The sequence below is a fragment of the Phaethon lepturus genome, unplaced genomic scaffold, assembly GCF_000687285.1.
Source record: "Phaethon lepturus isolate BGI_N335 unplaced genomic scaffold, ASM68728v1 scaffold5398, whole genome shotgun sequence".
NCBI classification, from domain to species: domain Eukaryota; kingdom Metazoa; phylum Chordata; class Aves; order Phaethontiformes; family Phaethontidae; genus Phaethon; species Phaethon lepturus.
In genome coordinates this window covers 89,242-103,459 of record NW_010555440.1, presented here as the reverse complement: position 1 = coordinate 103,459, position 14,218 = coordinate 89,242, and the positions used below count along the sequence as shown (strand labels likewise).

Genomic DNA, 14,218 nt, shown 5'->3' with positions numbered 1-14,218 from the left:
AACAAGTCCAAAGATATGTATTAAGCAACACTTTTTGTTAGCACGTAAGACTGAGCTGATTCCAGCCATTTCCAAGCTTTTACCAATCAAAGTATAAAAAACCAGTTCTTCACCCAGTCTATAAGAAGTAATTTCCTTGTTGTTCCCCTTGCAAATCGTAGGGTATTGCAGTGTGGTGGATACTTTTATCAATTGGTTGACATTTTCTGGAAGACTACACCTTAACAACTGAAGCTGGATGTCCATCTTTGAGCATAAATGAGTATATGAGAGCAATCCTTGCTCATGCGCCAAGAAAGTGCATGCATCCTCTGCCCTAAAGTGGATATTAAATGCCTTCCTCTTCCCAAATAAAAGTACAACCTCAGGTCTGTTACCTGTAATTTGCTGTGAATCCAAACCTCATGTGCTCTAAATACACTTTGTTTGTGGTCTTAGTAGGTATGTTTTCTTATCTAAAAGGAAACCAGACATAAATTTACTCAGCTTATCGAGGATATTGGAATTCATTTTCACCTTAGCAAGTACCTGTTTCCATCAGGAATTCTCACATCAAGGGATAAATTCTGAAAAAAAGTGGCTGAGCTTCCCTGTATTAAAAAAGATAGGCTTTATCCTCTTGCTGGATTAGGTCACAGTCGTGTTTGTCAGGAGGAAGCACTGGACAGCTTTATTGCTCTTTAGTATCATTTGTCAAACCTTGCTGGTCAAAAATGAAGGAGGTCAGGGGAAAAGGAAAATCTGTTCCTGTTGTTCCCGATTTCTTTCCATTCTAATTCAGTTGTCCAAGATGTCTCTTTTACCATTGCCAATTATTTTCCAGTAGTCATCAAATCCACAGTCACTGTTCATGCTTTCACATCATTATTTGTGTAGGAATGTAAAAAATGTGTTGGCAGGTACTCATGGTATTTTCTCCAAAAGCGGGAAAGTGGGTCCGTCTAATCCTATTCAGAAGAATAACAAGTTCCTTATTAAAGGAAGGTAAACTCTTGCCCCTATTTCTTCTAGGAGGAAGTTTGAAGGCTTCTTTCATTATGAGACTTCTGAATCTACCAGGTCCCCAGCTCACGTGTTACAATGGCATTCCCTTCTCCTGGTCTTCACAGAGACTTCTTCTGCTGGCTGTTTCAGAATTAGCACATCTTCGGGAACATGGGTGGCTCCCACTGGAGTCAGTAACACGATGGCTTTCTGCACCATGCCACCTCCTGTCTGTCAGGGGAATCCTTAACCTGGTGCATACCAGAGGCAAAAATGTAATTTTTTTGATGGTTCATGTAGGTACTCTCTGAGTGACTAATACACAGCTTTAGTTTTTTTGAAACTGATAGCTTTTTCACTGTGCAAGAAGGCTTTCTGCAAGTACTAATAGTGAACTGTAATATCATAGTTCAAGTACCATTTTGGCAGCAATGTTGAACTAACTCATCATCAGATTTGGAGACTATTAATTAGGGATTAAGTGCTACATTCTCAAGCTGGCAGTTAACTATGTTTCCTCAGTGGGACCTAAGTATACTCCTGTAAGACCATGGTAATTTGATGACTGAAGATAGTGGGTTTTATGACTTGTGGGTCTATTCCTTGAGGTAGAACTTGGTATTTTTTTATGTAAGGAGTATAAAGGGTAGAGCGTATGTCTTGCTGAGTAGACTGATGTGATGGATCCTTCTGCTGCCATAGACAGTCTGTTATAGAAAATGCTGTTTCATTGCCCCCCTAACCAATTCCTGTGAACAATTACATAACAATTAGAAAGGAGATGGGGAGAAGGGAACTGAATAGGCCATTTATTTTCTGCTCAATAGAAAGGATTATTCATTACTGACCTTTGGCTTTTTTTTAATTTATGTTGCCTGTGACTCCTGTGATAATACTGAACATGTATAGTCTTTTCTACCTATTCCACAGTAGTATTCTTTATTCTTTGCATATAATATGTTTATTTATAGATAAAGTTTTAGATTGTATTTTAATACATCCACATAATAAACATAACACACCTTGCGTGCTTTGATCAGTATCTTTGACTATGGTAAATCATTTTTCTTTTGCAGTGGAGTACATTAAATGCTGATATAAAAGCTACAGCAGACATTCAAATGAGTGAATATTTAGAAAAAGATGAAAAGCATGTTCATATTATCTTTGTGTGTTACTTAAAGAATGCTGTAAATGTATGCAGTACCACTGTGCTGGGGGACTGTAGTCTGAAATAACATGGGAACTAACATATTAATATCAAGGTAAAGGTACATATTCCCCAGATGCATAGTTTTACCTTTTTCAGCTTTTATTATCTTTAGAATAGTGTTCCATTTATTTCATGAATACAGAAGTATTAATTGGCCATGACATGTTCCAAAGACAAAAGAAAGGTCTAATTCACTCTAACAAACTTGTTAGTCACTGTTTATATCAAGAGGATTGTGAATCTACAGAGAGTAACACTGTTTTCTTCTGCACTTGCTTTGTTTATAAATCAAGAGTTTTTAAGTGACCTGCAGTGTCTGCTTGTAGTCTGAAATGATACTTCTAAAGCAGACCTTCACCATGTAGCACAGATGTTTATGCCTTAAAATTAGTTCTTTAAGTTAAATTGGGGGCAAGAAGGGCAGGAAAAGACATGTGAATATTGTGGTGTTTTTACAGTGTTGGGATTTTTTGTTCTTTAATGTAATATTTCATATTCAGAGGAAGAAGTCCTCCTGAGGTGTGTAATTTCTCATTTCTGTGAGTAGTGGGCAATTTGTGAATACTAAGCTCTCAGTTCAAATCTAAACAGGCTGTATTTATTTCTGATTTAGTGTATGTATTAATACTTTAAAACTTTTTCTCAGCATTCTTCTCTATGAATAGATCTAATTTTTAACTTGTCTTTTTATGTGGGATTTTTGGTACCACCTAAAGTGTATAGCTGTCTCTGAGACTGATTCTTAGAGTTATGTTCACTCTCATTAGTTGTATCAATTTCTAATTGTTATGAATTCACAGTATTACAATGGAATGATTTGTGTGATTTATCTGGTGAAATACGTGATCTTTCACTTAACAAAAAAAGGGGTTTAAAGTTTTCATCCATCCTAATTCTGTTACTGTTTGCTTTGTTCACCAATCACTCTGATCCTCCTAGCAGGGGACAAGACCTAGAGAACAAAACTCGTAGTGACTGTGTAGATAAAAAGGCAATGAATTCTGCTTTTAAGGCATAGAGGGAATAGTCTATAAAAGAATAAAAATCAGAATGAAAGTATGTCTTTAACCTGCAGATCTATTGTACCTTTGAAAAGCTTGTACTCTGAAAAAAACATACTGTGATGCTACAAAGATTCATAATTGTGTGACAGAACACTTTGAAAAGAGGTCACTCTTTAGAAACTGACCAAAAGGCTTGTCAAGAAAATAGACCATATTATAAATAATTGCAGAAGTAAAGAATGCATCTCCTTAAAATGTCTAGGTACTGTTTTAGTGAAATACTGTCACAATGTATTTTATTTATCCTCTGATAGAGATGTATTATTTATTTTCTGATAGAGCCACTTTTTAAACTTACTGAAGATGATGGGGTCAAGAACAGTACTCCAAAGAGGAATATGAAAGTAGTTTCACATCAAACATTACAGAAGGTAAGATACCCATCCCAGCAAACAGATGTAACTTTTAATATAAGAATCATATATATAAAAGTCAGTATTCATGAATTTAGGCCATGATTTTACTTTCCTGATTTAATAATATGGATTTCCACAATTGTGTCAGAAATTAATTCTAATGAAGTGGCTGTGAATATGTCATATGAGATAAACATGGTAATATCAGAGAAAATTAAAAGAATGTTTAGAAGTATAATGTTAAAAACTAACAAATTATTTAAATTGGAAGTAGCATGTGCTTAGCATTTTACCACTTTTAAATTCAGAAACCTTCATTTCTTTTGCTGAGTATTTAACTTTACATGGTATCAGGTGTTAATCTGCATAGAGCTCTTGCTACAGAATAAAACTGATGCATAGTAGTGATAAATCCACCTTTTGTTGTATTTAAATTTTAGCACAACATTGCATATGCAAATATTTTTTACATATGTGGGTTGCACAAGATAGTACCATATGCATTTAGTGTTCTTTGGCTTAGCAAATATGATGAGTGTTTAATCTTTACTGCTCAACATTCTACATGTTTTACCTAACACAGTAACAAGATGTTCTTAACTAGTTGCTATTTGTATTGATATTTGTAATATACACAAGTAGTTTAGTATGTTAACAGGTGTTCACTTAAGAGGGCTCACTTGTATTTTACCATATGTTTTGTTTGCTTCAAAGAAAAGACATCCTTCAAACAGTTTCATGCCTTTTATTTGTCATTTTGCAAAACAATATTTGTTTAATTACTTATAAATCTTTAAAAGCATGCTTAAATTGAATAAACACAAATCTATAACTTTGAATGTCAGTTCAGCTATGTCTATTTATTTTTTTATTTGTGAATTAACTTGTAGGAAGGGTGGTAATTTACAGCAGATGATGTGATTGCATATACTTGTAACACTTGCCATATGGTCAGGCAATGAAGGCTGTCATCTCGTTATTACTGAATGACAAACATCATGTTAAAATAATAACACACAGAATAGGAAGTGCTTACATTCATTTATCTTAAGGTAGAGTGAGTAATTGAAATAATGTGAATGCTACCATCTGAAATGTCACACAGTTTATGCTTGGTTATCATCTATATTTCAGAACTATAATTTTGTTTGCCAGGTACTACATAATTTTTATCTCTGTGGATAATACAGAGTTATGATGGTACCTTAGGGATGGGTGTAGAAGCTATTCATTGTTCGTTTCCTTCCAGCTGTCATACATGACTTTTAAGTGCTAGTGAGTATAAAAGGTTGCTTTAAAGAACTGAGAAAATAATAGCAGAATCTCAGTTTACGAAGATGGTTGAAGAAAGGTACTGGTCTAACTCCTTATCATTGGAGAGGAAAGTACAAACTATGATTTTAGTCATAAACCTTGGTTTCATTGAAGCATTTGGAAAAATCCCTTTTATTTCTAATTTTACCCAACAACTTTTTGTAGCCATAAGGCAATCTCTTTTCATCGTGGGAGTGCTATGAATTTCCACAAAGGAAGGCAGCAATGGACAGGCATGCATATTAAAGGTTTGCTATCAAACTCACAAGCTCAGTATCAAATTCACAAATGTATATGAAGTTTGAGCAGCTCTTGCCCTAATTTACTCTGTATGTCAAACCCTCTCATTTGTCTGAATCAAATCTGTAGTACCCACTTCGTAAATAATTCGGTAAGTTTTAATATAATTTAAATGCATTGGCAAAATGTCCTTGCAAAAACATCTATGGTTTCAGTATTTTCAATGTCAAAGCAAGTTTTGACATTTCATATTGCTACAAAGTGATGGAATTGGCCAATATTTTAGTAGGTGAGTAACTGAAGTTGGCCATGTGCATTCTACTATGGCTCCTCGAAAAGTAGTCTTTTCTACCCATGTCCAGAAAAGTATAGAGCACCTGGTACTTCTCCTAGTGAAAGAGTGGGGATGGAGTTTGTACAAAACCAACCAAAAATATTTCTCCAAAATGACTAATTGGTTACTGAGCACAAAATGGACTCTTGATGCCCTTTGCAAGCTACTGGGGAAATCTCACAGATGAGATGTTCAGTTTAGTGTCTGCTAAAATTAAAATTGCTCCTCATTTCCAGAAATTGTGGGGTTTGGTTGTAACGTTAAGCAAATATTCCAGAAGAACAATGAGGATCAGTTTATTATTAACGTCCTTGAATATGTGTAAACCTCAAAGGACTTTACAAACAAAGCATATGCATCCTATATAGCTAGAATACGCTTCTTCAAACTGTATATGAGAAGCTTGTAAAGTGGCTTCATTGCAACAGGATAAGGTTTTCCCTTTGTTAATAGAAAATACATTTCAGCCTTCATATTCTTTAGGTGCTGAGCTTGTGATATCTCTTGATATGATTTGTTTGGGTTTTTTTGGAAGATCAAATTAATATTTAAATTGTGTATTTACAACACGAAGGAAGTTGTTGATTTAGATAGCTAGTGCAAGTTTGTCTGCATTTCAAGATAGTTTTCCTTCTGAAAATGTTTTTTTTAATTTCAATTAATATGTATAACCAAATCAATAATGAGATCAAGATGCATCAGGAAGGTTCATTAGCATACTTAAACTTCTGTGTCACTTTGCCTGGAATTTTAACTTCTTTTACCATCTGCCCTTTGTTCAACAGCTGTATTATTGCAGCTAAAATGTTTTCATCTGCACTACATTAGAATTATTTTTAAATTAAAGACTATAGATTGCTTTTGTCCTTGTGCTTAATGTAATATTATTGTCATATAATAAATACGTTTTAAAACATAGGTTTTTTTCTGCTGGATAGGCTGGAATATTATGAATGCTGAAATTGTTTTTATTAGGTGCAACAACTAGAAAGAAGATTCAAAGCTGTTGAAGGGGAATTAAACAAACAGAAAGAAGTAAATAGAGACTTATTGAAGGAGAAAAATTATTTGAAAGCATCTTTAAAAGTGAAAAAGGAAGATGCAGACACAAGAGAAAGAGAGCTGGAAACGCTACTTAAGAGGATTTGTGAAACAAAAAAAGACAAAGCAGAACTTCAGTTAGTGATTGATGAGCAGGAAAGAGAAGCTGCCTCTTTGAAGAGACAAGTGGCAGAAGCTAACAGGTTGAGAAATGAAAATGAAGATTTGCTGAGTCAAGTGCAGGAGCTGAAGTGTTTGCTGGATGAAGCCAAAGCAGTGGCAACCTCTGGGCAATGTAATTGCAAGATAACAGGCACCAAGGTTAAATTAAAAACAGCCAAGAAAAAGAGCTCTTTGGGACATCATGGAGCTTTTCTCAAACAGTCCATCAAGGTTATGAGTAATGAGAACTTCAGTAAGGACGGCTGGGAGGATGTGAGTGAAAGCAGGTACGGCTCTCATTAACTTAGCCCTGTAGAGGGGACACTGTGCATATGTAAAGCACTAGCAAATGGAGATTGAATTTCAACTACTGTTGATTTGGTATTCAAAAAAAATACTGTCAGATCCTTTGAAATATCTTGGGAGGTCTTGTTCTGAGCTTATTGACTGAAATTTGCATGCAAAATTAGCCACAACTGCATGAGTATTTGAATAGGTGCCAGGAAACCCAAAAGAAGGCAATGCTTGATTTCTTCCAGTGATGCTATTTTCATGCAGTCATGAGGCTTGAAATTGACAGTTTGGCAGGTTGATTTAATTTGCTGGCCCTTTGCATATTCACCACTGACAGCTAAGGATTCCCAGGCAAGCCTACTAAGTCAGTTTAGTTATCTTGTGACATGCCGACCCGGGAGGAGAAACATTTTTTCCCCTTAATTTAGTTAGATAAATTTTGAATGACCCATTTCAGCTTGCTAGCAGATGTCTACAAGCTGTTTAACATCCTTTAAATTAAGAACCATCCACACTAATTATTTTATGTATGTTTTATGCACAGTCATTGTACTAACTTTAATTGAATAATGGTTAAAAATCAGTTCTTTAAAGGTAATTGTTACTGCATGGAGTCCCAGTCATGAGTCACAAGGCCCTCAGAAAATTGAACTGGCAAGCTTCATAAATGTTTAGAATTTTTGCTTCTGCTTCTGTTTGTCCATACATACTTGAGGAGGCAGCAGTAAGCCACTAGGTAAATGGTATCACACCTTCTCTTTCAATACTTTGTCCTAAGAGACATGCAAAGAAATTTTCAAGCCTGTATTTACCAAAAATATAGAGAAGATGACAAAAGAGTAAAGAATTGTCTTTGTAGGCTTCATGTTGGCTTTTTATGTCATATGGAGCAAATCAATGGTGGCAAATGAAGCCCTTCTGTTGCTTCTCCCCATGCAAAATATGGGGCTCCAGAACACAGTATCTTGAGAGAGAAAATAGATTAAGAACCATATAATTTGTCAGTTGCTATCATTAATATAATTAATTGTTTGTTTTTCTGTTTAATTTAATATTGCAGATCTGATTTTACAGAAAACATATGTGTTTTTCTGTTGCAATTAGTGAGCTTTTTATTTAATTTACTATGTTTTGCTTTTTAAGAACAAAATTGAGGAAACAAATTGTCATTGTAATTTGAGTTTGAAGTGTAAAGAAATTGTATGCCTTCAGTTGTTGTGGCTATCCATAAATACTACTTTTGATAATTGTACAAGTATGAGGTTAGGGAATCCTTGTTGTAGAGTAGTGAATATTTTTGAAGGTGATGTTTCAAGGTGTCATTCTCAGCAAGTTAGGGAAATACCTTCATTTAGTTCCCTCTTCTACTTATTAATAAATACTCCTTTTTATCACTAGTATCTGTCTGTGGGTTTCTAGATTCAAGCCTTCCATTTTCTAAATAGAATATTCCTTGAAAGCATTCAGGTGAGGGAAGCATGTATGTAGTTAGAAATATTTCTGTGCTACTGCAGCGCCTTCCAACTATTACATTGATTTCTGTTCTTACAAGCCAATAAGACATACCGATGTGTCATGACAGGTTTTGGAAAGTATAAGCATGTTTCTGTGTGAACTATTCCCTTCAGTTTGAGGCCTTTTCTCTTGTTAAGAAGCCTCCATCTCTAAACCATTGATTTTTATGACAGTGCAACTTAATTTGAACTCAGTTGTGTCTCTGTAAATGTCTTGGTTTAAAAAGTAACAAATCAAAATTAACTTCTGTCAAGACATTCCTTCACAAACCCATTTGCACAAATGGTGATGAATAACCACTGATGGTATACAAAATGATATATCTAAGACATCATGTTTTAAGATAGGCTTCACTGAATATCAGAAAACAAATGATAATCTGGGGCAAGACGGTGAAAAACTGGAAATTAAGAGCACATTGAGTGCATGTTTAAGGAAAAATTTGATGTAGAAGTAAAGTTTCAGGTCCAATTTCTCTGCATGGCAGGCAATTTCAGTAGGACTACCAAGCTTACAGAATTTAAAAGCATTTCAAAGGGGTGCTAGGCAGCAGTTTCACTGAAGTATGATTTCTGAGTTTGTCTCAGTCAACACTACAAATAAAGTTCAATTGAAGCAAAATGTTACTGAGTGAAGTATTGTGCATTGTTTGTTTTGTTACCAAATGTGAAAATGAAGGAAAGCAGAAATGTAGTATATGTTTGTGAACCATTCACAGACTAGAAGTACTATCAAGTAGTTGTTCTTGTGTGTCACTTCTGTAGGGTGTAACGAAAGCTGTCCTTTAAGAAGGAGCTAAGGTCTCAGACCTCCGTGCATGGTAGAGAGAGATTCCATTTGACAAAGTAGAACTTGATAAGACAATTCAGAGTTTTCTTCTTTATTGTATTTGTAAACTTCTGCTGAATAAGTCAACTTAGTACTGTTTGGATTTTCTATTAGTTTCTCTTCTCTTTTGCATGTGTTATTTTCTGTGTGCTGAAGCTTTGGCTGTTTGAAACTTCAACGTGCAACTTTATTTTGTTTTGTTTTCCTGAATGTGCTGTTTTAGTGACTCTGAAATAACAGCTTCTGAAAGTTTGGAAACAGTGATTATGGAGACAGTGCGAAACATTGATCCACCGCCAGACAGAAGTAAACAACAGGGAAAAAAGCAAATACAAGATAATCAAAAGTCCTACAATGTTCTTCATTTAGAAGGCAAAAACCAGCAGTATAATAAAAAGGTATATAATATAACTTGTTTTGTTCTCCTGTGCAGAGTGTTGAAGTTTAATAGTATTATCACTGCTGTTCCCTTCTTAATTAATTTGACTCCTGCTGTAAACTGAAAAGAAAATCTGCTTTCAGGTATTCAGTGGATAGTTTCCTTATAATTCAGAATATTTTCTGAACAACTAGTCTGCAAAAGTATTTGGAGGGGATGTCAGGAGTGCAAAAACTGATTAAAAAATGTAAAGCTGCTGTAAGATAGTCCTGCTGTGTCACAGACCAGCCAAAGAATTCTGCAGACATCCTATTAAAATCTCCCTCAATCAGAAAAGCCATACAGAACAGGGTGACCTAACCAGTAGCAAGGAAACAGCAACATCTACTCCTCCCCTCTAGCAAAACGGTGTGCTAACTAATCAAGCATGAACAACTCTCAGTTCATTTGGTGTGCACAGAAAGGGTTGTCTCCATCTTAGAAAGATGCTTTTGGCTCTATCTCTGTCTAGGAGATTCTATCTAAAGAAAAGTGTGCTTTTAGCGTCTTAGCCCATTTACATTCATTGCCTGGGGTTTGAACCCCATGTCTCATTCCTAAAATCTGTATGCTGTTTTCTAACAGAAGAGGACCAGCTGGTCGTTTCCCAGGTCTTTAGAAGTTCCATACAATCTGTACCAGATGACTCATTTTTTAACTTTTGAACAGTGTCTAATACTTTTTTTCCCCCCTGTGTTTGCCCAAATAAATCACTTCATGGAATTTAAAAAACAAATAGATATTGTTGTTTCTTAATTCAAAAATCAGAATATTTAAACACTGAACAACTTGCTGCAGTTGGAAAACTAATTTGAAATTCTGTTATGTATGGTGATAATAATAAAGAGTTTGAAAACAGATTATACTTTCTTAGTCTCCAAAATTTTAAAGCAAATACAAACTCTCTGGTCTTGTATATTCTTAATTGTGTGTTTCCATCAAAAGATCTATTTTCCTGGCAGAAAAGCTGAAAAAAAGGGAAATTCTTCTGCAACCATCTGTTGGTAGAGAATACATAGTGTGAGCAGGTGCACATGATATATGTGAAAGTCTGATGAGTGTGCTACTCCTGTTATCTCCTGCTGCTCCTAAGTGAGGATATATAAGGCAGGGAATCCAGGATGTTCTGGTCTCTCTTGCTTGGTAGTGTAGACACAGCCAGTACCTCTCGTGTTTGCCTGTATTGCATTTACTGTCTGTTCCTGCTGGAAAAGACAAACACAAATACATTCTGATACACCTATGTAACAGACTGGTGGACTTGGAGCATACACAGGGAGCATCCCAAGAGCACTAAGCAGGTAAATATGCTTCAGCAGAAGTCCCCTGTTGCAGGAAAAGCACCTGAAAACGTGGTTTGTGAGTACAGAAGATAGCATTGCAGAAAGGTTTAGTATTCACAGTTGAGAACACCAATTTTAACAGAAATCTTAAACCCCTCCTTAAGGACTTAAGGACATTCTAGCTGTGTCATGGTGTTCTCATACAAGGAGAGACTAGAAGCTCAGGCTAAGTCCTGAGCTATGCCTGGTTTGGAGATGAGATCATTTATGACACAAGGACTTTCTCAGTTTTGCTCCACATGGTATAAATATGTAATACCCTGTGCAGTGTCAAGAGAGTTACTGCACTCTCTTACAATTCATACATGTATCAGAGCTGTGGTCTAGAGTGGAGATCTCCATCTTTTCACTGCAGGCATGGATCATTTGCTCATCATCTTCTGAGAGCTCAGTTCTCTGTAACATATAATCACCATTTCAGACTAGCATCAGTCATTCAATTACATGTGTTCAGTGTTTGTAGGATCCTCTGGTCATACTGGTAGGGACTTGGTACTGGTTTCCATTGTTGTCTTTGAGACATGCAATAAAATAATTAAGAGACTACTCGAAGGAGACAAACCTACAAGAGCTTGACCTCCTTTGTTTTCCTTTGCTTTGGTTTTCGTCTGAGAAGTTGGAACTTACATTTCTTTTTTTTTTTTCTTGCATATTCTATTTCCCTGTCCCTCAAATTGTGTGGTGATTGTACAAATCCAGTAATTTGTTCAGTGCAGTTAATAGATAATCCATTGCTGTTTACTGTTTTTAATTTAATGAACAGCTATTTTAGTTATTAATATTTCTGGAAATATGTTGCGTGGTATCACACAGAAATTGCAAACTGAAAACTTTGAATATTGGATAAATATTGCAGAATTCCAGAACAAAAGTGTTTCGAAATACACTGAGCATTTAAGAGCCAGAGAAATAGTACTTTGATTTTGGAGTAAGCCATGCTTGTCAGTCTGATCTCAATGCCAGGGAAGGTTATGGAGCAGATCATCTTGAGTGCCATCATGTACAGGACAACCAAGTGATCAGGCCCAGTCAGCATGAGTTTATGAAAGGCAGGTCCTGCTTGACCAGCCTGATCTCCTTCTATGACAAAGAGACCTGGTGAGTGGATAAGGGAAATGCTGCGGATATTGTCTACCTAGACTTAGTAAAGCACGATTTCCTCACGGCATTCTCCTGGAGAAACTGGCTGCTTGTGGCTTGGACAGGCATACCCTTCACTGGATAAAAAATTGGCTGGCTGGATGGGCCCAAAGAGTTGTGGTGAACGGAGTTAAATCCAGTTGGTGTCTGGTCACAAGTGGTGTTCCCCAGAGCTCAGTGGTGGGGCCAGTTCTGTTTAATATTTTATCAATAATCTGGATGAGGGGATTGAATGTATCCTCAGTAAGTTTGCAGACGACACCAAGTTGGGCAGGAATGTTGATCTGTTTGAAGGCAGGAAGGGTTTACAGAGGGATCTGGACAGGCTCTGGATCAATGGGCCGAGGTCAACTGTATGAGGTTCAACAAGGCCAAGGGCTGGGTCTTGCACTTCGGTCACAACAACTCCATGCAACGCTACAGGCTCAGGAAGGAGTGGCTGTAGAGCTGCCCGGTGGAAAAGGAACTGGGAGTGCTCGTTGGCAGCCAGCTGAATATGATTCGGCAGTGTGCCAAGGTGGCCAAGGTGGCCAATGGCATCCTGGCTTCTATCAGGAATAGTGTGGCCAGCAGGAGTAGGGAAGTGATCGTGCCCCTGTACTCGGCACTGGTGAGGCCGCACCTCGAATACTGTGTTCAGTTTTGGGCCCCTCACTGCAAGAAAGACGTTAAGGTCCTGGAGCCCATATAAAGAAGAGCAATGAAGCTGGTGAATGGTCTAAAGAACAAGTCTTACGAGGGGCAGCTCATTACCTCGGATGAGGGAATTCAAATTCCCTCGAAATTCCCTCGAACTAGGGTTGTTTAGTCTGGAGAAGGGGAGTCTGAAGGGAGACCTTATCGCTCTCTAACAACTACCTGAAAGGGGGTTATAGTGAGGTGGGTGTTGGTCTCTTCTCTCAAGTAACCAGTGATAGGACAAGAGGAAATGGCCTCAAGTTGTGCCAGGGAACGTTTGGGTTATATACTGTGAAAAATTTCTTCACTGAAAGGGTTTTTAAGCACTGGAACAGGCTGCCCAGGGAAGTGGTTGAGTGACCATCCCTGGAGGTATTTAAAAGACGTGTAGATGTGGTGCTTAGGGGTATGGTTTAGTGGTGAACTTTGCAATGCTAGGTTGGACTGAAGGATCTTTTAAGATTGACTGGACTTTTCCAACATAAATGATTCTAAGATTCTATGCTTTGACCATTTTCATTTGACATATTGCAAGCATCATTCTTCTTCAGCCTCTACTTCTGTCATTGAACATTTGATAGGTTCTGGAAATAGCTGATTTTTCAAATGAGATATTTAAAAGGCATGCAGCTGACTTTTGTTAAACCCTGTACGAACACAGGTATTACAATTGCATGTCCGTATGTATTCATGCATCTTCCAGTTACAGTTCAGTGGCTAATCTGATCTTCCTCCTTTTGAACTAATAAGATTGCTATTCCTTTTTATTTTCACATAAATATCTTGGAAAATGGGATACTGAATGCTTTCAAGAAATACACGCCATCTTTTTCCCCCCAAGTAAATTAATGTCTTATCTAAAAAATTAATGTAGGCATTAACAGACACTTCATTTTTCTCTGGGCTTCTTTGGAAAGGGTTATGATTTACCTGTAAGAGTTCATTATTTCCTCTACATTTGATGGGAAGGACAGAAATTTGTACTCTTTGCTGGCTGATGCTGTAAGACTATTTTTCAAATTAGAATTTATTAGAATTTTGTGTATTATTTGAAGTAATTTTTGTTGTTTCAATTAAAACTGGAAAAATTTGGAGTATTGTGGTTGGTGTACCATAATGAAGAGTTGCTAGCTTTCTGCTTCTGTGTTTTATTTAGGGCCATTCACAGAATAAAGACCTAGAAGGGTTACATTCCAAGAGGAGGAAGATCTGCTGTCTCATGACATCTTATCCGTCAATTCTAAGCAAAGGTAGGAATGTTATAGATTTTTGGCAACTTTGTAAGTAAGATTGA

The 14,218-nt window shown here is 36.6% G+C and overlaps 1 protein-coding gene across 1 annotated transcript in view; it reads left to right on the top strand.

Annotated features, from left to right (window-relative positions):
- Positions 1-3,540: 3,540 nt before the first annotated feature.
- The window catches only part of LOC104624709 (centlein-like), a gene marked incomplete at its 5' end in the record, with an annotated part of 68,590 nt that continues 57,912 nt past the window's right edge, over positions 3,541-14,218 (top strand). Inside the window, 4 exons of the mRNA XM_010292149.1 lie at positions 3,541-3,632; positions 6,481-6,995; positions 9,569-9,743; positions 14,081-14,174. Of these exons, the coding sequence (XP_010290451.1) occupies positions 3,541-3,632; positions 6,481-6,995; positions 9,569-9,743; positions 14,081-14,174 (876 nt within the window). The remainder of the gene's footprint in view (positions 3,633-6,480; positions 6,996-9,568; positions 9,744-14,080; positions 14,175-14,218) is intronic.